Here is a 26,674-nt window from a genome sequence, read left to right as displayed (position 1 = left end):
ACCTCTAACTGGTATAAACCATACAGACATTACTTCACTAAGGTATGAGGGAGGAAGGGGGAGTGTGGGACGCCAATAAATTATTTTGATTTGTACTTCAACAATCCTTCATAAAAAATTTCCTGTTCCTTCATAACAATATCATAAAGAATTTCCTGTTCCAACAAGTCCTTCATAAAAATTTTTCTGTTCCCTCTTGAAAATCAAGGAAGGCTATACTCCCAATTAAAACCTATTTTGGCACATATCCAAAAAGTAATATATAGACGAGAAGACAATTATCTTACATTTGCAAATTCTTCATTTTCATAAACGTTTTGTTTAGCTTCAGGAACGTCTTCGTAATAAATTTCCTGGTTTAATTCTTTTGGAGGAACTTCAACAGGATGTTCTTTTGCAGTCGATTTTTGGCTTTCCCTTTCAGTTTGATTTATTTCCGTTTGGCTTTGGATTTCAATCAGTTTGGCTTTACATTCAGTTTTGCTTTCTATTTCAGTCAGGTTCGGCAGGTCAATAGGTTGTTTCTGTTGAGCAGCGGTAATTTGGTTTTCGTTTCTTGGTTCTTTCTCTTGGCTAACAGTAATTGGCGTTCGTTCAACTGAATGTTTTCCTTCTGCAATGTTATTTTTTCTTTCTTCTGCCATGGTAATTTTCTTTTCTTCAACTAGTGAAATATTTGTGTTATTACTAAGACTTGTAGTTTCATCAGCCTAAAAAAAAAGTTAATTTTATTTACTGCAAAATATAAAAAAAAAAAGTTATTATTGCATCTGTTATGCATTATTAGCTTTATCATGACTCATTTGCCCTAACTAGCCGAGCATAAGGTACAAATAGAGGAAAAAAATCACTAGAGGGGGGGGGGGCATTTAAGGGAAACAATTCCCCTTATTAGCAAACAATAATGACATTGATGTGAAACGCAAAGGGAATTATAGAAAGAAATAGAAAAAAAAACAGTGAATCAGATTTATATATTTATAATTATATATTTGTGATTCATACATTTGTCAATATTGCTCTACTTAAGGTATATGTTTCCTTAGGTTTATGAATAAAGGCGAATGTCCGCTCCTCAACCCTTGCTCTTTACGTTAAAGTCTTAAAGTTCTTAAAAAATACTTCTCATTCAAATTCAACGGCCTTTAATTGAATATAGTAAGAGACGTCCTGGCTAATACCTACGATTATGACGTCGTTGATCAATCTTGTACATGAAAAATACAGTTTTTCGTAAAAAATTGATTATATTTTAAAAATTATTTTTTTAATTACAAAATATTTTAACCAATCAATTTCCTTTAAAATGAGCCATTAAACAGCTCTCTATGATGTTCCAGTGCCAAGCTATCTGAGGAGGAAAAGAAGAAGAAGAAAAAGATACCTTCGATGCAGAATATCGTGGTTTCAGCCACTTTTCTTGATTTTCAAGCCAATATATTTTCCTTGTTGTTCCAGACAAAGGACTGTAAGTTTTCTGTATTCGGGTTCGAAAGAGGCGGTTCTAATAGCGTGCTTCATGTTTTAAACTGAGTCTATTTTCATGAGCTATGAGTTGTTTTATTTTTTACTAAGGGACCTGGTCGTCTCTTACTAGGTTGCTAGTTACCGCTGCAACCCGGATGTGACAAGAAGTCAAACTTTAGCGTGAAGAGCGAGGTTTCAGGAGGGGGCAGCTCCCCTCATATACGGAATAATTTTTGTGCGTTTTTAAGTTTTAATGTCACTCCTTACATTCAGTTGAAAAAACTTCTATGAAGAAGCACAAATTCATCTACTCAGTAAGTAATTACAACCGACATGTAAATCATAGATAATCATGAAATTATACGGAGTATGTAACATTTTACATGAGTAATCATGGAGGTACCCCCAACAGGACTTCGAAAATTTTATGAAGAACCAAAAATTCATCTCATCAGTATATAATTACAACTGAAACGAGAATGAGAGAGAATTATAAAACCATAGGGAATGTGCAAAATTTTAAAAGAGTAATTAGGAGGACTTTCCAAGACAAGAAATAATATAGATTGGTAGCACATATTCTTGGTCAAAAAATTAATGGGAATCTTATAAGTTTTCTTTAAAATACAGAATTGTTTTGCTCTTATTAAAGCACATTTGTTTGCGCAAGGAAAGTATTTTTGTGAATTTACGGTGTGGCAAACAGAATTGGCACTAAGAACTTGAAACTAATTTTACAAAACATATTTGTCTAAGTGAATTCTCATTCCATTCAAAAGACATAATCCAATTTAGATAGAAGGATGCCCACAAGGGAGGGCGGGGAACTCCAACCTCGCCCCCCTGTAGGTATAAAAAGATACGATAAGGCAGTTCATAAAACTAAAACATATATTTTACAAGAGAATAAAAAACTGAAAAAATGATCCACCAGCTTGTTTTCATCATTGTTCCTGCGTTAAGCTGATTCTGATTTGTGCCCACAGAAGAAGGGATTGAGGGTGGCAATCTTTTCGGGGGGAGACTGGGGAAATTATAAACAAGTATGGCCTAAAAATTCACTTTTTGATGACTTGATCCCCTTTTCACTATTTTAAAAAGCTATTTTATGCAAGATAGTATTTGGATGGTTGTTCCAAATTATAGCCTGAGAGTAAGATTCCTAGAGTTTAAATTTCACAGATACTACCAAAAGCTTTGTTTTTACCTATGTTTAATTTGAACATTTTCTTTATTTTTATTACCTTTTTAATGCATTTTTTCCCGGGGAGGTGGGAGGGCATTGCCCTCCTGCCGATTCCCATGGTGAAGTGCCGTCAATTCATGAAATGTTAGAGGGATATATTTATCAAAATCTAGGGCGGGAATTTTGTAGTTTTTCAATTTTTCAATGAAAATATTCAAAAAAGGGCATTTTAAAAATCCAAGGGGAATACAAAATGGATGGAATGTGTCAGTGAAATTTAGACTGTATGAATTTTGGTCCAAAGTCCATGGTAAGTTTATGCCGTTATTTTCCCAAACAAGTATAGTTAAAATCATTAAAAAGTAAATTTAAAAAAAAAATCAAATTCTGACTCCACTCATATGAAGAGTGAGTGATACTCTCATTATCGAGAATATGGAGAATATTCTCCCTCCTCCAACATCCCATCTACTGATCATTCCTTCCCCCACCTTTTGTCTCTATAAGATCTCGTCCCCCCAGGGAAGTGGCTGAGAAGGTTCCGAAACTGACCCCAGTCCACTGCAATACCATGCGGTACAGTAAAAGCTTTGTGCCAAGCTATGTGAAATATTACAATGATCTCTAATGTTTTTATTCTTTAGTTTATTTTATCCTGACGAAGTTTTATCAGACAACTTTATTTTGCTATTTATGACTAAGAGACATCATATTTGGGCTTTGCCCACGAGAGCTTTGTCTTGTTTTTGAATTAAATGAATTTGAATTCGATAGACTCCTTGGTATTTTTAGTTCCAAAATCTTGAAGTTAAGATAAATCTACTTTATAGAAATACTCTGTGGTGCTCAGTCGTAGTGGTATTAATAGAATATAGATATTGAGTCATTTCTTGTTTCTTTTTTTTATTGTTTTTAGTTATAGATTTTATTTATTTTAGATTTTATAGATTATTTTAGATTTTAACTTTAGTTTTTTTTTTATTTAGTTTCTTCTACATTTAGCATTGAAGATGCCTTGTTTTATACTCGCCGCAGTCCCCTTTTTTTCCTTCATCTTAAGATTTTTTTTTCTCTTTGTTTTAAAACACTCACAAATATGTGGAAAACGTAGTTCAGACACTATTCAAGATCTTTCTAGGAGCGACAGAGGGAGGGACCAAGAGCTCCTAAATCTTCCTATTATGTCACAAAGTGGCATTTTTTTTTTTTTTTGCTCTTTTTAAGTCGGATTGCCCTACCGACAAAATAGCAATCATGGTTTTTTCCCCAAGGGAAGCAGTTATGCAAAAACATGTAAGCAGCTCTGTGCACATAACTTTGTGGGCAGTTCTATGTTCTGCACACATAATAATGTGCAGTTCTGTGTATGATTGACACCATGGTATTTTTGATGCAGAGAATGCAAAAACTGAGATAAACCTTCTGCACTGAACACTACAGAATAGCGACAAATGTGTGGAAGCAGTGTTTAACACAACATCAAATATCTTTTCCAGGAACAATAGGAGGGATCAAGAAATCCCAAATCCTCCTGATATACACAAAAGTGACCAATTTTTAGGTTTAGCTAATTACAAGTCTTGATTACACTACCCAAAAAATCAGCTTCATGGGGTCTTCTCTAAGCAAAGGAGCTCCGCAAAAGCAGGAAAACAATTCTATGTATATAATTCAAAATGTCCCCGCTGCTTTAAACCCCTATTTTCCGAGCACCTAAGGGTTTAGCTTGACTCAATATCTACAATGACTGCTTCAATATAAACGTAAAGGAGGCAACCCTGGTCCGATCACGCCTAAAAATGACATGAGCCTAAAAACTAACAACCCTGCTAAGTATGAAAGAGCTAAAAAGATAAAATAGTTACCATTGTGGTAGTTTTTTCTGCAGCAGGTGTTGCAGCCTTTTCTTCTGCTATTTTCTTTGCTTCTAAATTTCTCTTGTTCAGCTCTTTTTCCCTGTCTTCTTTGTCTTTGATTTCCCGCTTTCTTTTTTCTTCTTCTGCTCTTCTCCGGCTTTCATCTTCCGATTCTTTGGCCAAGTTTTCAAATCTGGACCTCAGCGAAGAAGCTTTTACATTACCTGGAAATAAATATAATCATATAATCATACGGTTAACGTATACACGTATAATCAATATACATTAAATGTATAATCCAATTTTAATACGTTGAATGTATGGACGTATAATCAACATACCATAAATGAACTCCAGCTAACATAAAATTTTAACCAGATAAAATTTTAATGGTCAAAATGAAGCCCGGTCAGAGCACGCATATACAAGTCCCCAGAGATTAGTCCTACAACGCAACCCCTAGCGAAATCCGAAAATCTATAACCACAATGTATTTTAGAGATTCCCGAAAAAATACTAGCCCTATGCCACGGGAAAAAACTACACGTGTCAGTGTAACAATCTATTCAGTATTTTTACATTCGTTCGAGAAAATGAATGAAGGTTCCAAGAGCTGATAATATGTTCTTATCGATGAATAGACTAAACAGCATAAAATATTTATTTTCAAAAATCGAAAGAAAGAAACAAGGTGACATTCTAATATTTTCTATATGGATTCTTAATATCCGTGACTTCCAGACAAAAGCTTAATTTTTTTTCTTCTTTGCAATATTTTTCTTCATAGGGCGACCAGGAAATGATTTAATTTTCTGAATTAATTTTAATATTAATTTAATTATGATTAATTTTTAAAATTCAATTTAATGATTAATTTTCAGGTTAATTTTATAAATTAAGATTTAAATGAATTGACAATTAGAATTTCGTCGAGTCTCGTTTCTTCTTTGATTGACAAGCCCTTTAAGGTTTCCTTAAGACTTAATGTTTCCTTAAAGGGCTCAAATCCCTTAAGGTGCTCATATTATTGTGAACATTCGTGTAAATTAAATAAATCCAATCTTCTATTTTTTTACATTTTATTCTCAAATTGTAATCTAAAATAGAGTTCGAGATGTTTAAGACATTTTAATCGAAAAATTTTTATGACCCTTGATTTTTTTTTTTTTCTAATAGAAATCCTTTCCACCTACTGCCTCAGTTCAATTTCATTTGGATTTAGCTTCTTTCTCTACTTAAATAAGTTACTTTTAGACAGAAAGCTTATGATGGGTCAAGGCTCGCCCATGATGACATGTGGACGCGTGTTATCACGTGCATATCTGTAGAGACTTTCAAGACACGGGGAGATTCTGGGAATTGAGCCTCTCAGAGGACTTTAGTGTTAAAAAACTCGGTTCTGTTTACTACTGAAAACAAGAATTTTCTACTATATATAGATTATTTTTCTTCCAAGCCCCAAACCGGTTAAAGAACCTGTATCTTCGGATCACTATTAAAAATAATATAATCTCAGTCCAGCTTGAAATTAGATTGTTTAGACCACTGTAAAGCGAAATTAATAATGGTTAGACCAGTAATTAATAATGTTTTAACTTTCCCTATTGACCAAACAAGTAAAGTAAGGCATTTCCAAACTAGTTTTCGAGCAAACAGGTAGTTACATATGCAGGAAACCCCCGAAATCCTCAGCAGGGAACCCCCCCCCCAAAAAAAAACCTACCCGAAATCCTCAGTATGTAACTTTTAACATTTTTCACTATATCTCACATACAGAATACTTGAAAAACACTTTTTAAGACGCTGCATCTCGACTTGGGATGCCTTCCCGAGGAAAGTTATCGTTGAAAACCCGTCTTTTGATTCCTTATTTCATTAACATTTCATAAAATTTAATAATTCCACCCCCATAAACCGTATTTCAAACAATAGGCTGTACGACACATGTGGTTTAATACCAATCTCTAGGGCTATAATGAAGGAAAGGTTGAGGTGGCTAGGCCATGTTGTGCGGATGAACAATGACAGATTGCCGAAGTCCTTTTGTCCTTTTCGGCCAACCGTCAAGGACTAAACGGAAAGCAGTTCGTCCTCGTGCGGGGTGGGACGTCATAAAGAAAGATTTAAAGGAAATAGAAACTTCCTGGGAGGGTGTAAAAAGGGAGGCTTTGAATAGATTGGGACGGAGGAGGAGCGTGTGTAGCTGTGTTGGCCTCAGGCGGCTTGGTGCTGTGGTGAGTTGTTAGTGGTAGTAGTAGTATACACCCGCGAGATAGTTTCATGTGCAGGGGGTTTAGCCCCCCACCCCGATATCACAAGTAGGTAGTTTCTACAATTTTCAATGTAACTCATATATATCCACCCCGCAGTGAATACGTGAAAAACACTTTGTAAGACACTGCACCTTAACTTGGGGTACCCTACCGAGGAAAGTTATCCTTGAAAACCCGCCACTCGATTCCTTTAAAAGGAGCTCCAATAGACATAATTATAGAAAAGTTTATTTGCATTATAGTATATCAGTCCCTAAATGTTTAGGGGGCTGGAGTCACAATATTGTTATTAAAACAAAGTCTTACTTAACAAACTGAGAATCCAGAAATGGAATTCATTTCACTGGAAGTTTTTTCATTTTTTTTTTTGTGCCAAAGTCGAACTGATTCGTGGAGCTATCACTGGTCCCCATAGTTTCCCTACCGGGAAATCCTGAGCCCTCTGGTTCAAATCGTCCTGTTCGCAAGAGAACGATTTCGGAGAATTCCGCTGTTTATCAGTAATACAAATCGGAATTTACGGAGCCAAGTCCACTTGATCATTTCCGTTTGACGAAATTTGCCACCTTCTGTAGCCGAATTTGGCATCCACCAGACGAAAAAAAAATTGTATGGGTGAATATTCGGTTCATATCTGTTTTGGATCCGAGTTGAAAATCTGCTTTTCTTGTAGATTTTTTTTTTTTTTTTTCTTTTTTTTTTTAATGAATGAATGCTTTATTTGTATACACTAGTATAAAGGTACTATTTGTACCCGCATTCTAAAGAGTCATTTTTTATTTCGAGAAATTTCTGAGGAAGGCTTCGGGGAATTCCCCTTTCAGTCAGACATACCAGTTGGGTTCTTATATGCAAATTCGCTTGGTTCTTTCGCTTGACGAAAATTACCGTCCTCCACAAAACTTTACCGTAAAAACACACTTTTAGTCCAGTAAAAGTACGGAGAAAAGTGGGTCGACCCGGACAAAATTGCAACAAAAGGTTTTTTACACCAAAATGTTCAGAAAAAATCACTGAACAACATATCCAAAATCCGCTAAAATCAACTGCCGGGAAAACCTTGTGGGGCTGGTTAAAGGGGGTGGAAGGGGGCGAAAAATTAGGTATTTACATTTTTGACATTTAGGAAGCTTTTTTTACGTTAAAATGTTCAAAAAAATAACAACATATTCAAAATCCGTTAAAATCAACCACCGAGAAAACCCTCTGGGGCTGCTTAAAGGGGGTGGAAGGGGGCGAAAAAATAGGTTTTTTTCATTTTTGACATTTGGTAAGCTTTGTTTACACTAAAATGTTCAGAAAAAATCGCAAAACAACATATCCAAAATCCGCTAAAATTGCCCGCCGGGAAAACCTTCTGGGGCTGCTTAAAGGGAGTGAAAGGGGTGAAAAATCCTTTTTTCAATTTTTGTTATTTCGGTACGTTCGGAGACTCGATTTTGGTATAACCGAAAATGATGTTACTTTTATTGTAACACGTCTGTAACTTATATTAAACTATAAATAAGATTTTAATAACTCCATCGCAAAAATAAAGGAAATAGCTTTTCTTACGAATTGTTAGAAAGATCAGATCAATGGAAGCCTGAAATACTTCAAACAGCAACACAGGAAAATCTCGAACGGCAATTTAAAGGAGCAAAGAAGTACCCCACTCTTTGTTGCTTCGCTAATCGTTGGAAACCTGATTATCCGATGAGAATCAACCGTGTGAAAACCAGACTGCAGAAAAAGGGAAACAATAGGCATAGACGCATAGAAACTTGAAAAATCATTCTTATTATCGGCTTCTTTTGCAGTTGGAAAACAAAAACATTAACACGTCTATATATAAATCATAGTTTTGATAATCATTATTTTTAGACCACATAATATTGAGAATCATCATTTCATTAATGAGCATTAGAAAAGAGCACAACCACCGTTATTGCAAAAAACTAAAATTCTTCTTCTTCTAGAGACGTTGGTTCAGAATTATTACAACTTGTTCCCATGCACTCTCCGCAAGCAAGTGTGCAGGGCATGCCATTCTTATGGCAAGTGCATCCGGCCGTATCGCAACCTGATTTGCATTTGCAGCGGATAATTTGAAGAAGACTTTGGGGAGCTTGTTTCTTCTCCGTCATTACTGGGATGTAATTATCAGCAGAGAGTCGCCATCCCCAGTTTTCAGGTTTCATCGTAGCAGCCTCGCTTTTCCATTCCATTACCTGCAAATACACGCGAAAAGAATGGAACTTCGCAGCTGAGGGTGTGGGAGCCATCCGATCAGGGCAGACAAATGCGGAAGAGGAAGCGAGCTTGGCCAAGAACAGACGATGTCTCAAGGACACGAGAGTTTCTCCCGGCTTTCCTTTATAAATTCTCAAAAGAGCTTGCTCACCAGCTACAATGAGCTCGTCTTTCGTAGAATTCGAGTCCATAAAGACCTTAGCGGCCTCACGGAAAGACGGATCGGACCGGTAAAATGACAGTCCGATAGATTTACCAATTCCTTGTAATCTCGAAGTGGTGTCACAGCCTAGGAACGCGTGCAGAAATAGAATTGCACGACACATGTCCCTTAGTTTTTCTTTGATGGAGCAAATATTCCATAGCTTATGTTCGTTTGAAGCTTTCGCCTCGGATCTGAAATACAGGCCTTTGTGGGTGGCAGTGACATGATAGAGGAGAAGGATAAGGAGGTCAGTATCGTAGCCGATGAGACACGTCAACTGAGTTCTTGCACTATGAATGGCTGTGGCTGCAATCAGGATATCCGCGTCAGCAGAGGCATGTTGTACCGAACAACCTGCTGAGGACAATTTTTCTCCTATTGCTAGAATTATCCGCTGCTTGTTTGTGCAGTTTTGCAAGAACTCTTCCTTCTTTCCTTTTTAACTTTGTTGTACCAGTGAATTCTACCACTGGGCACTGTTTACCCCTGGAACGTTTGAGGTGAGCCATACCTTTCGTCGAAGGACCATTGTCATATCCGTCAAAAACTACGGAAGCTTTTCCAAATCTAGTGGTGACATACTTGACGTTAACTGTCGCAAATGAAGTCAAATGTAGAGTTGGGCTGCCAAGTCAATTTCTGGAGCAGTCAGCCACCGTCAACGACATAGTGGCACGAGTCTAAGCGCTCAACCGAATGGTCCCCTGACGCCTTTCGAATTGCGTTTGACAGAGATGGTTTGTCGGCAGGACGCAGAACTTCATAGGATCCAAAAAGGGATGGGGGATACGTACAAAGCTCATACGACAAAAGGTCTCGAAGATGGAATTCTTCCCGTTTCGCCACCGTAGCTAAGCACTGGAACAGAAACCCTTAACCTTCAAGAACCGGTTCACTATGGATGTTAACTGCTGATTTGGATGCCATTGTAACAGCCTTGTCTTTCTTCCGGAACGAAAATTAATCAACTGCCTTCCCAGTTATTTCGTCTCGAATTCAGGCTCCAACTTTTTTCGCAGTGTCTGCATCTAAATCAGCTGATTCAGTTATACAAGTGACGATTTGAAGGAACACTTCTTGTTCTCTGAATGGACCCAGGGTTCGCAAAAAGTACAGGACCGCCTTCGTGTCATCAGTATCTCTCTTCATCCGCCACTGGAGCGTTTCGACATGTTGAATCACTTGTTGAGTAACTCAGGCTAGTCAGACCTTGCATTGAGGCACTTACTTCAGCACGGATCGGCATCGAAAAAGCCCATATTAGACGCTGAGTTTGTGTGATTCCCCGTCCACGAGTTAGTCCACCTGTTGTCTTCAAACTGCGCATTAGAGCTTGCTCAATGACTAGATGCGGTGACAATCCAGCCCGGTACCGATCGCCTCTTCTTATAACAAACTGACCGATTTTGAAACTTGAGTAGAGTTCTGGATTGTTTTCTTTCAGGTCAACCATAGTCTGGAGATGAAGACGAGCAGACTTTGCATACAGGTTGTGCCCTGCTAACGCATAGTACGGAAGCATCTGTTTAAGGCTATCCAAACACAGATCCCAGTTCCCGCACCTCCCTGCTCTAGTAAAATTGCGCAATATTTTCACCATGTCCATGTACTGAAACCACAAGCATGCTGTTCGATTGCCCCTTAGCTCCTCCTAGCGAAGCAAATCCTAGCTCGACTAGCGATGCAAAAAAGAGTGAGGTACTTCTCTGCTCCTTTAAGTTCTATATTTTCCTCTATTGCTTTTCGCAGGCTGTTCGAAGTATTTCAGGCGTCCATTGATCTGATCTTTTTGTAACACTTCGGAAGAAAAGCTACTTCCTTTATTTTGGCAATGGAGTTATTCAAATCTTATTTTTTGTAGTTTAATAGAAGTTAGAGAAGTGTTACAATAAAAGTGACATCATTTTCGGTTTCAGCGAGTTGATTTGTACCAGAATCGAGTCTCCGAACGTACCGAAATAACAAAATCGAAAAAAGAATTTTTCACCCACTTTAAGCAGCCCCAGAAGGTTTTTCCGGCGGGCAATTTTAGCGGATTTTGGATATGTTGTTCTGCAATTTTTTTTGAACATTTTAGTGTAAACAAAGCTCCCCAAATGTCAAAAATTAAAAAACTTATTTTTTCACCCCCTTCCACCCCCTTTAAGCAGCCCCAGAGTTTTTCCGGCGGGCGATTTTAGCAGATTTTGGATATGTTGTTCAGCGATTTTTTCTAAACATTTTAGTGTAAAAAAAAGCTTCATAAATGTCAAAAATGTAAATACCTAATTTTTTACCCCCTTCCACCCCCTTTAGGCAGCCCCAGAAGGTTTTCCCGGCGGGAAATTTTAGTGGATTTTAGATATGTTGTTCAGCGATTTTTTCTGAACATTTTAGTGTAAAAAAAGCTTCCTAAATGTCAAAAATGTAAATACCTAATTTTTCGCCCCCTTCCACCCCCTTTAAGCAGCCCCAGAAGGTTTTCCCGGAGGGTGATTTTAGTGGATTTTGGATATGTTGTTCAGCGATTTTTTCGGAACATTTTGGTGTAAAAAAACCTTTTGTTGCAATTTTGTCCCGGTCAAACCGTACTTTTACTGGCCTATTTGTAAATGCAAGAACTTACTAGGAGTGGTATTTTTTGCCTTTTCATAATTTGTGCCAATTTTTCCTTGATCTTCATCAAACAAATGAGCAACTTTATCCACTCGGTCAGTTTGAACTCCAAATTTACCACCAAAACCCTAAAAACGGATGTATATTGTTTATCTTGATAAAAGAAGAAATATTCAAAATCAACCCCAATAACAATGAAACAAATATAATCAAGCAAACGTAAACATGCTTCAGGTATGCCTCAGTTAGGAATTATTATTGAAAAAGCTCAGAAGGAAAAAACTGAAGAAGAGCAATGAAATTCAAAGAAGAAAAATACACCACAAATGTTTTGAATATTTGAATAAAACAAATATTAAACGACACTTGCACCCAGGGGAGGCACAGTGGGTTTGACCTTAGCTTGGTAATACGGGACCTAGATATCAAACTCAGCAGTAGCAACACACTGCAGGGCAGACGCAGCGATCTTAATAGTGAAGAAGCGTCGTTAATCCGACTACTTACTACAGTAAACCACACTTGAATGCGCTTTCCCGTTAGGTATCCACATCATGGTTGCAGCGGTAGCTACAGCCTAGTAAAAAACCAACCAAGGCCCATAGCAACCAAAAATTAACAGTAAAATGTCATTAAAAGAACATCAACAGATCAAGACAAAAGTACATCACTGGAATCTCCATGACCAAAAATCAAATACAGGAAACGTACAGTCCCCTGATTTGACCAACAGGAAAATTCACTTTTTAGCACGTGTAGCAGTGATGTGACCAGTTTTTTTTTCTTTTTTCTCCACTGCTATCACAGCACGGGAACATCATAGAGAGCTATGAAAGGGCTCATTTTAAACTAAGAAAAGGCCGAAGGATTTTTTCCGTGTGTGATATATAACGTAATTAAGCTGATTTTCTACTTATGAACATGGTATAAATCAATTTCCTCTGACTTTCAGGGGAATAAGATGGTATAGGCTTACCATAGACTTGGGACTGAAAAAAGGCCACATGGTTTTTCTTGCGCTCTTTTTTTTTCTTTGATGATGAAAAATTCTAATATATTTCTAGCTTAGCCACAAGATTTTTAAGCAGAAAAACCCAAAATAAAACGGGGCTTGAAAGAAAATAAAGAAAGGGAGAAGGAGAAAGAGAGAGGGGATGGCGTAGAGAGCAGCATATAACACTTGAAATGAATAAATTGATAGCTCAGAGCTATTCAGTAAACAAAATGTTTTCATTGAAATTAATCATGAATAAATATAACTAAAACGAAAAAATGCGGAAAAGTTATAGAAAAACGAGAAAGGAGAGAGAGAGCGAAAGAGAAAGAGAGAGGTGGTGGCGTGGAGAGTAGTCTAGCATATAACATTTAAAATGAATAAAAGGATAGGTCAGAGCTATTTAGTATACACAATATTGTCGTTAAAAATAATCATGAATAAATATAACTATAACGAAAAGATAAAAACAACGAAAAAATTATAGACAAATAGAGGAATAGAGAGAGAGGGGGGAGAGAGAGAGAGAGAGAGGGGGGAGAGAGAGAGAGGGGAGAGAGAGAGGGAGAGAGAGAGGAGAGAGAGTGATGAGAAAGGGAGAGAGAGAGAGAGAGAGAGAGAGGGGATGGCGGAGCGAGTTGCATATAACAATTAAAATGAATAAAAGGGTAGCTCAGAGCTATTTAGAGAACAAAATAAATGTCACTAAAAATAACCACGAATTAAAATTAAAGAATAAATACGACCAAAACGGAAAAAAAAGAAAAAGTTAAAGACAAATTGAGAGGGAGAAGGAGAAAGAGAGAAGGGATGGAGTAGAGACTAGCAGATAACACTTAAAATGAATAAAATGATAGCTCAGAGCTATTTAGTAAACAGAATATTGTCATTAAAAATAAAATATAACTAAAACAAAAACGAAAAAGTTACAGAGAAATATAGAGAGGTAAGGAGAAAGAGAGAGGGGATGGAGCAGAGAATAGCATATAACACTTAAAATGAATAAAAGCCTCAGAGTTACCTAGTGAACAAAATAACGTCATTGAAATAATCAGGAATGGAAATAAAAATAAATACGACTAGACAGGAAAAATGGATAAAAGTAAGTAATAGAAATAATAAAAAATAGTAAAAGAAATAATTAAAATTCAAACAAACCTTAGAATAATCAGTTTGTGATTCATGCTTTGAAACTTTTTCAATATGCTCCCACCCAAGGGCCGATTTGTCGACACGATCCGACTGAACGCCAAATTTCCCCCCAAATCCTTGCGTGTAATCTAGGAAAATAATTGAAATTTTAGAAAAGGAAGAAATGTTTTCTAATATCAAAAATACCTGATGATTATATAATCTAGGAAAATAATTGAAATTTTAGAAAAGGAAGAAATGTTTTCTAATATCAAAAATACCTGATGATTATATAATCTAGGAAAATAATTGAAATTTTAGAAAAGGAAGAAATGTTTTCTAATATCAAAAATACCTGATGATTATATAATCTAGGAAAATAATTGAAATTTTAGAAAAGGAAGAAATGTTTTCTAATATCAAAAATACCTGATGATTATTTTATCACAGAAAAAGGAAATCAAATTTTTGGTAAGCAAATGTCATTTTGACGAGAAGGAATGATCAAAGATTCATTGAGCTATGTAGTTCCCGTTAGCTAGCAATATAGCGTAGCAATAAAGCGGCAAATCAGGGGGGTGACCAATTTAAGCCAACAGTCATGGAACCCTGTCACCTAATCTTTTAGGCTTTCTTGATAAACAGTTAGTAGACGCAAAACAAGGGTTCGAACACTGCTAGACCAGTGCCGTTGAAGAGTATGGAAGCCTCAGAAGAGTGAATACCGGCGCTAGTTTCAAAAAGAAAAATCACTAACACCATCTAGAATTCGAGCGATTTTGTTCCATTTCTTGGTCTACTCTAAACTGCCGCATACATGTCTTATCAAATATTTTAAATGTAGGGTAACGTAGAGAAAGTAGGATTCTTTAACCAGTAGGCCTAATTGCTCAAAATCAACTAGCCTAATTAGCCCGCTAATTCCCAAGCTTAATTAGAACTACTTTATGAGGGCTAGATTTTGATTTAAAATAATCTGGAATTGTTTTTATATTACTTACAGAAACAATTTAGCTTTAATCATATAACAGTGCAGATTAATTATATCGATTATTCAATCTTCTGCTTTTTAAATATAATTACCGGATGCTAAACTGCCAGAGGCGTTAATAGCTTTTAACCTTAATAAATCAGCAAAAACGACCGGATTAAATCTGAAAGTAAAATTACTCTCAATGCAAAAAAAAAAAAAAAAAAAAAAAAAAAAAATCAAAAATCGGATTAAATCGGCAAAGATCCAAGTCTTGTACGCTTCTCATTGTCTTTTGTAGATACCTATAAACCAATCAAAACAGCTTTAAACTAATCAGCTCTAAGAGCTGATTAAGGCAATTTTCCCTCTTATTTTCCGTTCAATCTATTACTCTTTTCTTCAATGTTTTCAGTGAGATTTTCAGCACATCTTCTTTCCTTATTGTTATATGCTTTTACCTTATTGGAGATTTCTATCCAGACAGGGTTATCTTCTAAATTTAGAGTGAAATATATGTATATTGTTACCTTTTAGCTAAACGTCGTAACTGATATTTTCCTTCTCTCGAAACCTAGATTATATAAATATATTTCTAGTCATATTTAGAATACATTTTCTTTGTCCACAGCTGGACAATAACAACCTCCTAGCCGAGTGGTTAGCGCTCCGGACCTGAAATCCCGAGGTCAGGAGTTCGAGTCCTGGCGTCACTAGTTATTCGGTTTTGAACGGGGGTCAATTGTATGACCCTGTAAGTTCGGCCAGGGTCAAACCAGCTCTAAATGGGTACCTGGAGAAATCTGGGGAGAAAGGAAGCGTCGGAGGATTTGCCCCTAACCCCACATTGCACTCCCGACCGAAGGCATCGAAATCAGAAGATCGGTGCAAAACGCACCTGCATAAAATTGTGCACCTGCACGGTGCACAGCGAATCAGGAGATCGGTGCACCTGCACAACGCAGACTATGCAAAAAAAAAAAGAAAAAAAAAATCAGCATGCAAAAAGCATTCAAATTCTAGTTTTAGCACATAACTAACTTACCCATCGCTCGTTACTGTGATCTCAAAAGAAAGGAAATTCAAGGATATCACCCTCCCCCTTAAAGTTCCTTTTCAGAAAATTTCTCCTTGATGAAAAATTCCCCCTGTGCATTAATAACGGTCGTATTTTTAAATTTGAAAGCATTTGAAAAATTACCCCCCCCCCGGGGATGATTCTCCCCGGCGGAAAATTCTTCCGATAATTCCCCCTGGAAAAATTGTCCAACATGTGAAATAACGATCGTTTTTTCATACTTAAAAGTACTTGATAAATCAGGACTATTAACTTACCGTCGGGCATTTTTGGATAATTAATAACCAGAAAAAGTAAATAATTACCCGGAAGAGGTAATTAAAATAAAGAAAATGTGAATAATGTCAACAGAAGCAACTGTCAAGTATTTGTGCTCAGGGGTCTCTAATTTCAGTCAGCGTCAAAAGTACTAAGAGGGTCTTGGGGGCGGGGGTATACCTAAACCTTCTGGTAATCAGATGAATAGTATAGTAATGCATAGAGGATACACAGACAGACATACATTGGATTTTATAAATTATGATATATAATCAATATTACATTTAATTCGATATATATATTATATATAATTTATGTATTATGATTCGATATTAAATATAATGGAATTATCATAAAGGCTAAGCAAAAAAAAAAAAACAGAAAAAACAAAAAAACAGTGCAAACATTAGCTACTGATCTTGACAATTTAAATTATATAAAAAAAAAAAAAAAAGAAGGTACAACAGCGATAGTGTTTTTTTTTTTTTTTTTTTTTAATTGTTGTTCATTGACATTGGCGAAAAGTTTAACGACGCAAGCTCTTAAATAGGTTCTGAGACCTGAAGCCTGACGCACGATTAAACCGGACAACGAAAAAAAGAAGAAAGCAAAAAGACAAAACAACAAACTACCAAAAAGAAAGTTAAGGAAAATAATTTCCAACAAATAATCTTGGAAAAAATTAAACAAAAGGTAAGGAAACAGATGTCATAACTTTTCTCTTTTTTCAATAAGTTCATTTTTGCAGTTCGAAAAATATGTTTAATTTAATTCTGCGATATGGAAATGGCATAGTTAATCGTAAAGATTTTCTAGAGTCAGAGACAAAAAAAAAAAAAAAAACGGACTACAGAAGATAATTTTGAGTAAAATTATTTTACTTCCAGGTTCAAAGAAAAGAAAAGAAAAACTTTTTTAAGAAGCTCATTTGTGCTCTTCGGAGATTCCATATTTTTCACATTCTCCACATTTCTTACATTTCCACATTCCCCCTTTAATTTTACATGGTTCATGTTTTGTTCAGCCGTTATAAGGGTATTTTATTTTATTTTTTGCAATGACTAGTCGTTAACACTGACAATAACAGCTAGTGAATAATGGAAATCAAGCACTCATTTTGGCAAAGACTTCCACTAAACTGTCTTTAGTGCTATCAACCCCGGAAAAAAAAAAAAAAAAAAAACATCCGTGATCTTTCTTCTGACAAAAAATGCAAAAATTCCACATTTTCGGATATAGGAGCTTAAAACCTCTACAATAGGGTTCTCTGATATGATGAATCTGATGATGTGCTTTTCATTAGGATCGCTTGATGTTTTGGGGGTGTTTTCCCCCTTTTTCGAAAATTGGGCAAATTTTTTCAGGCTCGTAACTTTTCATGGGTAACATTAAACTTGATGAATTTTGTATATTTTTAATTTGCATCAAAACTTGATTCTTTTCATGAATCTATTGTCATCAAGGCTCTATTTCTTAGAGTTTCGGTTACTATTGAGCCACACCATTACTGTTGAGCTCCTTACTTACAGTTCGTTACCACGAACTGTTCGATAAAGAATATATATATATATATATATATATATATATATATATATATATATATATATATATATATATATATATATATATATATATATATATATATATATATATATATATATATATATATATATATATATATATATATATATATATATATATATATATATATATATATATATATATATATATATATCGTTCCCCCTTAGAGATTGTGTCTTACAAAAAAAGAAGAAATGAAAACGAAAAAAAAAAAAAAAAAATACGAGGATAATTTTCAGCCAGTGAATAATGAAAACAAAGCAGATGTCTTAGCAAACAACATCTCTGAACCGTCTTCACTATTAATATATATATATATATATATATATATATATATATTAATAGTGAAGACGGTTCAGAGATGTTGTTTGCTAAGACATCTGCTTTGTTTTCATTATTCACTGGCTGAAAATTATCCTCGTATTTTTTTGTTTATTATTTTTTTTTTTTTCCGTTTTCATTCTTCTTTTTTTTGTAAGACACAATCTCTAAGGGGGGAACGACCCCCTTCATGGATAAACAAAGGAAAGAAAAAATCGCAACTGGCAGTAGCTACAAACCTTTTGGTGCATGGGTTCTAGGTACAAAATGCAGAGGAATTGCTACCAATATTTTCTTTTTAATAAAAAGACCCTCTATTCAAATGTTGCGAAGATTTGAAAAGAGTAAATAAACAGATTTCTGGGGGGTCAAGGCCCTTTGAAGTGCTGCAGTTATTGTAACTCGTGCATCTCGTGTACGTCACTGTGACTCGTTCACGTTATTGGGACTCGTGCATCTCGTGAACGTTACTTTGACTCGTGCACGTTACTGGGACTCGTGCATCTCATGCACGTTACTGGGACTCATGCATCTCGTGCATATTACTGGGACTCGTGCATCTCGTGCACGTTACTGGGACTCATGCATCTCGTGCATATTACTGGGACTCGTGCACCTCGTGCACGTTACTGGGACTCGTGCATCTCGTGCACGTTACTGGGACTCGTTCATCTCTGCACGTTACTGGGACTCGTGCATCTCATGCACGTTACTGGGACTTGTGCATATTCTGCAAGTAACTGGGACTCGTACAGTTGTTTGGATACACTGAAGAGTACTTTTAAATGATTTTTGCATTGACAAGCTTTCTGTTTCAATGACATTCGCGATAGCTGTGGACAAAACATTCTGGAAATTTGAAAAAAAAACACATAATTCAAGTCACCACTCCTTCTTCCCTCACTGCTCAGGAAAAAAGTATCTTGTATCTTTCTAAGGAGAAAATAAAAAAAAAGTAGGACAACTAAGAACAAATATTGGAAATTACGAAAATTCTAAATATCTTCACATTTAAGTTGGGGCCATATCTCCTCCCCTCCCATGGGATAAGTGACTGGCTGAAACAATACTAACCTTTCTGGGAAGTATGCTTATCTGGTTTTTCAACGTGGTCCCAGCCAAGCGCTGATTTGTCAACTCTGTCTTGCTGAACACCAAATTTACCCCCAAAACCTTGAGAATAATCTGAAAAATAGAATAGAAATAAGAAGATGGAGAACTATAACTGTACAAAAAAAATAATTTGTTCAGAGGTGTCAAACTCAATCATTCTGGTATAATTTTTCTTTCAAAATGCCAGAGCAGAATTGAATATACGTAAATGCTATTCGTGTATGTATAAGAAATAATTAATGATTTAATGAAATAAATTAAAGATACAATTATCTGAAATAGATTATAATTAATTCACTAGGTTAAATTCTAATTAAAAGTATATAAAACCCTGTATTTAGCCTGGTTCAAGACCTTATATTACTAGACACTAAGTAATAGTGTTTTCAGCGATCTCCTCCTATCTTTGATTTATGGACGAGAAACAGCTAGAGAGAATTTAGGAAGGATTTTGGTGACTAGACATCAGGTGCGACGTCGAAGGCCCTGTGAAGTGTTAGGGTAACTTCCATCCATAAGTCATAGTTGCAGAGCAACAAAAATGACAACGTCTAGAGATTTTCATTTTCCCCATATCGGTAATTATTTAGCTGCGGCCCCCTCATAAGTAGACATGTTAAGAAAACAATTCTTACTTTAAAATATGTATAATGATCCTAGTTCTTATATTATCCAAGGGGAGAACCTTTATCATCAAGTCTTTCCTCTAAAAATCCTCAAAACTAAAAAAGTTTCCAAATATCATCACGCTTTCAATTCAATGCTTAAGTCTTTTTAAATTGCCGCTTTAAATTGCCACCTCATAAGTTCTTTTATAGATAGCGTTCATGCTGGTCTTTTTATTTTACTTTTATTTTTAAATAGCAGTGGCGAAGGGCGAATAGCAGTGGCAACGTGAGAATAGCAGTGGCGGAAATACAACATATTTATAGCAGTGGAGAAAGGCGACTAGCAGAGGCGAAGGGCGAATAGCAGTGATGTATATACAATATATTCATAGCAGTTAGGTTAGTTAGGTGAGGTTAGAAATTCACAATTTCTATAATCTCAATACAACACTACTTTTTCTTTAAACACGTTTTTTAACACAAGTGTTAAACACGAACTAAACACTATCTTCAACACAACTTATTTGTCCGCAGTTTACAGTATCAATTTCAAAATACTGCATCAGTTAATTAAGAGTATGGTGAGATTTGTAACCTTTGTTACTGTTGAGTATTTGTATAGTAAAGACTTTATGATAAAGGTTCTCAACCTTGATAATATAAGAAATAGGATCATTATACATATTCTAAAGTAAGAATTGTTTTCTTAACATGTCTACTTATGAGGGGGCCAAAGCTAAATAATTACCCCCATATCTTCATAACCATTCCTTGAAAATAAAAGTAAGTAGACTGAACTAAACAACTAGAAGCAATCAATTTTGACGAAATAATTAATAATTTGTCGAGGCTAAAGTTAGATAAGTCAGATTTAAATAAATGGAAAATTTTGTTAAGAGTTGACCAGAAAATTTTGTGGATACAGGGGGGGGGGGGGGGTGCTAATCAAGATTTTGCCCCGGGCGCAGAGGGGCCAACGCCACCACTGATCATATCTCCTTTTACCAAACAGAATTATGCTGGCATACAGATCCCATTAACAGATCCCATTGGTCTTACGGCCCTTTGAACTACAAAGGAAGTTGGCAACACTGCCTACTGGAGTGTGATATGAACCGCAATGTATTGGTTCTGGAACCATTTAAGACCCCCTCTCCCCTTTTTCTAGGAAATAGGTGGAAGTTCATCGGCTAGTCTGTATAGCATGAAACTTTAGTGAACAATCTAGAAAGAAGTCGTATTTTTAAGCAAGGTGTTTGCTAGGCTTAGGAACTCGTTGAACAGGCAAACAATTAGTTTACTTCTGGGTGTCATTAAGGGAAGCTTCAAAAGCAAAATAAGGTTAGTTTTTTTTCTTATTAGAACAGTTTGAGAAATATCCCTGAGAAGCCAACTTCAATAAATTTTTTCTCATTATGATCCTTCAAGCCCAAGAGGCTGCAGCTTCTTCTAGAATAGCGGTTCCCTACCGATTTTGAGCAATGCACAACCTAAACCTTTCTAAAACCTTGATTCCCCCCCCCCTCCGTGATATCAAAATTTTGTTATTCAATATTTTACGTGTATTAACCCAAAGGAAGCTTAAAAGGCCATTCACTTGGTATCTTTTTTCGGGTTGTCCTTTAAACAAATTTCATACTAATAACGAACATTGTCTGAAAGCACCTTTTATACAACGTATAACGTCATTGCAATAGTATCATGTATATATTTTACTCTTTAAATGCATTTGAATGAGATATCATTCACACGAAAAATGTATTTTTAAAATTAAGGCTCTGAAGTATAGTATAATCATGACTCTCCAAAATATTGCCACGCCCCAAAAGTGGGGCCTTCGTCCCACGTTGGGAATCATGGTTCTAGAAGCTTACAAAACACATTCTACAAAATATTTACAAAAAATGCTCTAGGCATCTCCCAAAACAGGTAGCTTTTTGTAGAGAGCATTGAAGAGCACTTCTGCTTTACTGAAATACAAAGTTATAGTTTAAAATCTATGCAAAAAAGGTCTTTAAGAATTATTGTACGAGAAAAAAAAAACTTTTTTCTAAAAAATTCCTATTTCCGGAACAGAATTGGATTAGAGACTTAAAGGGGTGATGAGGAGGTTTGTGTCTTTGTTTTGATATCGATGCATCGATTAAAACAAGAAACAGAAGATAAATTTCCTAAGAACGATATATTCACTACTTTCAAGCGCCACCACCTTCCATATAAAAGCACGCCGACGAGCAGAAATTTTTTTTTGCCTCGTAGCTATAGTCAAGGACACAACCTCCAAGAAATTTTAGGCTGCTAGCTCTTTTTCGTGGGGACACTACCCGACTTCTGAGTCTCAACGGCAGGGATCTCTAAACCATGAAATTTTGGAGCCTGCTAGTGCCTAAGTATAAATGTCACCGCTTTAATGTTTCTTGGGAGAACTGTTCTTGGCTTTAGGTACGTACCTAGAAACTTCAAGTAAATCTCCACACTTTTAATTTTTGGTCTATTATCCAATAAACTATAACAGAAATTAAAAATCTTAGGCGACCAATCGCAGGCGAGTTAAAGAACCAACTTCTGTCTACCAGACTATAGTGTGGCAGTTTATTTGAGGCTGTTATGCTGCCTCAAAACTCAGTTCAAAGCTATCACACAGTAACCTTTCTCAATTCGTGTGATTCGATTTACTTATCATTGTACCGTATAAATGGAGAGACGAAAGGGGTACATCTTGCACAACCTCTGCCTCTCCACCTTCTCCCGACTCTATTTCTTGATGGATATCTTTGTAACTAACTTGTCTGGAATTATATTCTGGAAATATAAAAGCATATAAATCTAACACCTAAAGAAGCGTCCCAACACCTTTCTAAAAACGGTAATATTTCTAACACCTAAAATGGTAACGGTAAAATCGAACACTTAAAGAAGCGTCCCAACACCTTTCTAAAAACGGTAATATTTCTAACACCTAGGACGGTAAAGGTAAAATCGAACACCTAAAGAAGGTTCCAAACACCTTTCTAAAAACGGTAATATTTCTAACAACTAAAACGGTAACGGTAAAATCGAACATCTAAAGAAGCGTCCCAACACCTTTCTAAAAACGGTAATATTTCTAACACCTAAAACGGTAAAGGTAAAATCGAACACCTAAAGAAGCGTCCAAACACCTTTCTAAAAACGGAAGTGTAATTTCAAAATATTTCGCTTTTTTACCAGTTTTTTGTTATATTTTGTCGTATCTTTTTAGGTCTATTTGCAATCTCTGGAAATCCCAAGAACAAATTTACTATGGATCCGTTCAGCAATGAGTCCGTAGGGTCAATAAAAAAAAATCAAATACAGCCACAAACGATAAATTTCTAAAAACATACTGGGGAAAGGACAAACACCTTTCTAGAAACGGTAATATTTCTAACACCTAAAACGGTAACGGCAAAATCGAACACCTAAAGAAGCGTCCCAACACCTTTCTAAAACGGTAATATTTCTAACACCTAAAACGGTAACGGTAAAATCGAACACCTAAAGAGGCGTCTCAACACCTTTCTAAAAACGGTAATATTTCTAACACCTAAAACGGTAAAGGTAAAATCGAACACCTAAAGAAGCGTCCAAACACCGTTCTAAAAACAGAAGTGTAATTTCAAAATATTACCGCTTTTTTACCAGTTTTTTTGTTATATTTTATCGTATCTTTTTAGGTCTATTTGCATTCGAATTAGGTCTTAGAAAAAAAGATTACCTTTTTGAGAAGTATGCTTTTCAACTTTTTCCACGTGATCCCAGGACAATGCCGATTTGTCAACTCTATCGGTCTGAACACCAAATTTCCCGCCAAATCCTTTGGCATAGTCCTTCTGTGATTCATGTTTTTCAACCTTTTCAACATGGTCCCAACCAAGCGCTGACTTGTCAACTCTGTCTGACTGGACTCCAAATTTTCCACCAAAACCCTTAGCATAATCTTTCTGAGACTCGTGTTTATCAACTTTTTCGACATGGTCCCAACCAAGGGCTGACTTGTCAACTCTGTCTGACTGGACACCATATTTTCCGCCAAAACCCTTAGCATAATCTTTTTGGGATTCATGTTTGCCAACCTTTTCAAAATGATCCCATCCAAGCGCACTCTAGAAAAATAAAAAAAGAATAAAATGAATATTGAGAACTAATAATTAAATAAGTGACAATAAAAGAGATAATTCATAAAGGGCTGTCGTACAAAAAAAGGGTCAGTGCTGGCAGTGTGATAATATAAACGGATACAAAACTACGCTTACACACCTCCACCGATCGTGGCCAGTTTAGGAACACTTTGGTTTTAAGCACATTTTTTGGCTAGCTTATAATTGAGTCAATAGATTCTTAAAGTTTAATAAAGGCATAAGACTAGCGCTTCAATTTTGTTTCTTTAGTACAATGTCTCTAATAAAAACAAAACATAATTTTCATCCTTACTTTCGCATTTATTATTATAAATTACTATTTATTATTACCGTCCTTATTTTTCCTTCTTAGTTTAACATTTTCATCCTTATCTAATACGCCTTACACAAATTCTTGATTATCAGGACTGAATGGAATTTTAAACACAATTTTCATTCAAAAATATTAAAAATCAATAAATCGAAATTATTCCAATATTGAGTTTTTACACTGAAAAGTAGATTAGGAACTGTTTTACACAAAAAAAATTTTATTAGATAAATATTTAATTAGTACCTCAATAGTACCTCAATATCTCAACTTCTCCAGGCAATTCTCGAAAATTTTTCGTTGGAAACGAACGTTCGCATTATGTAAAGTACTTGAATCGCACTTTATTTTTCCTATAGATTTGCAGTGTTTTCTCTAGTAGCTTACACTAAACAGCACCTTTTATTTATTCATTTAGTTCCTTTTAATATAATTTATAAATATCTATATTTATATAAATCATATGTATATAAATAATTTATAATTAGGTAATGACTATTCCTATTTCTTACCTAGTAGCTTACACCAACCAGCACCTTTTATTTACTTACTTGGTGCCTTTTACTATAATTTATAAATATTTATATATATATAAATAATTTATATAAATAACATTTATATAAATAATTTGTATTTAGGTAATGACTATTCCTATTTCTTCCCTCTGCCTTTTTAGACAAGTTTAAACGAATTCGCATAGTAGTTCAAAGGTGTATTGTAGTGTTAAAAAACAAAAAACCTTAATGATACTTTCCGGACAGCCCATTTTTTGGATCTCCTCATTAATGAAGACGAGCCAACGGCGGATGAGATCCTTTCAGCCTCGAATAAGCTGAAAAATGGAAAATCTCTTCTGCATAATCATCCTGACAAGACCTCAAGCTGCCTTAGACCTGCATTTACGCGAGGAGCAACATGGTTTCCGACCAAAAAATCTCGTGCCGAACTGATACTCACACTGCGCACCATGCTTGAAAAATCAAACGAGTGGAGACAACATCTATATCTATTGTTCGTCGACTTTGAAAAAGCGTTCGACTCAATAGACCGCCCAATACTATGGAGGATCCTGATCTTTTACGGTATTCCTGAAAAGCTGGTTCGCCTTATCATAGCAATGTACGAAGACACGGAAGCGTGAGAGCCTCCGAAGGAAATACAAGATATTTCAAAGTGATGACAGGTGTCAAACAAGGATGCGTATTGTCTCCATTCTTCTTTATTCTCATAGTGGACTACATATTCAGGCAAATTGATGGATACGGGATCAAAATTGCAAGCAGACTAGTTCAAGATCTCGACTTTTCAGACGATGTTGGATTGATGGAGAAAGACAAAAGCAAACTTCAAGACTTTTTATGCAAGTTAGCCGAAACAGCCGAACAGTTTGGGTTACATATCAACGCCCCCTAAACCAAAGCGATGTCAACCACTAACTCACCGATGAATATCCAGTTAGGGACTGAAAGCAAAGAGCAAGTCACCGATTTCCGATATCTTGGTAGCACCGTCTCGTTTGGTGGCGATTCCGAAAACGAGCTGCGAACACGAATAGTCCTGGCAAGCTCGGCATTTCAACGACTTCGGCCAGTCTAGAGATCAGCTAAGTACTCACTCCAGCTAAAACTTCGAATTTTCAGAAGGAACTTTTCTATATTGACTTACGCGTTGGAATTTTAAAAACTCACCGCTGAGAAATACACACGACTCACTGCATATGAAAACAACAGTCTTCAACGTATCCTGAACATTAACTGGAAGGATAGGATAACAAACTTGGAAATTCGCCACTACACAAACCAGCCTGATGTCGCTGATGTAGTCAGGCAACGAAACTGGCACCATCTTGGCCATGTTATCCGTATGCCAGGATCAAGGCTACCGAATATGCTTCTCCAGTTGCAACCAGACGACACGCGTCGACGAGGAAGGCCCAAAAACACGATGCGCAAGACATATGAGCGGGACAGGAGAGCCCTTCATGCATCCTTAATCCCAGAGTGAGAGGACATCTACGCCGTAACTCATTTGCGGGATGATTGGAGGCTGTTAACGGACGCCCTGTGTGCCTCTGGAGGTAGAGGATGAGCTAAGGTCTAAGGTAAGGTTAATGATACTTTAACAATACTCTCTCTGCCAATCACGGGATTATTAGAACCAGAGCCGTTAAGGTATAGCGCCGTCCATTCAATGTAATCAGCTAATTTTTTACTTACACAATTGATTTGTTAAATAAGTGACTCACCTCCCCCTCTTTCTTTACCCAGCCTCCTTTTACTATTCACTATGTAAAGTTTATTTACTATTTTTGGAAATTCTTTTTATAGTCTTTATTT

The 26,674-nt window shown here is 36.0% G+C and overlaps 1 protein-coding gene across 4 annotated transcripts in view; it reads right to left on the bottom strand.

Annotated features, from left to right (window-relative positions):
* The window catches only part of Cortactin (cortactin), an 88,149-nt gene that overhangs the window by 28,318 nt on the left and 33,157 nt on the right, over positions 1–26,674 (bottom strand). For 3 of the 4 annotated variants that reach the window (XM_089104561.1, XM_089104563.1, XM_089104562.1), the window contains exons 5-10: positions 23,605–23,992; positions 19,222–19,332; positions 13,967–14,088; positions 11,825–11,942; positions 4,519–4,733; positions 288–710 (exon numbers count right to left, since the gene is read on the bottom strand). In XM_089104561.1, coding sequence (XP_088960687.1) covers positions 288–710; positions 4,519–4,733; positions 11,825–11,942; positions 13,967–14,088; positions 19,222–19,332; positions 23,605–23,992 — 1,377 coding nt within the window. Of the gene's footprint in view, positions 1–278; positions 711–4,518; positions 4,734–11,824; positions 11,943–13,966; positions 14,089–19,221; positions 19,333–23,604; positions 23,993–26,674 lie in introns of those variants that run through there. The other variant, XM_089104564.1, reaches the window with a different exon arrangement.

This window comes from Artemia sp. Qi Xiang Cuo, chromosome 18 (assembly GCF_049724085.1).
Source record: "Artemia sp. Qi Xiang Cuo chromosome 18, ASM4972408v1, whole genome shotgun sequence".
Classification (NCBI taxonomy): Eukaryota; Metazoa; Arthropoda; class Branchiopoda; order Anostraca; family Artemiidae; genus Artemia; species Artemia sp. Qi Xiang Cuo.
The sequence above is the reverse complement of the archived record's forward strand: the minus strand, read 5'-3'. Positions and strand labels throughout refer to the sequence as shown.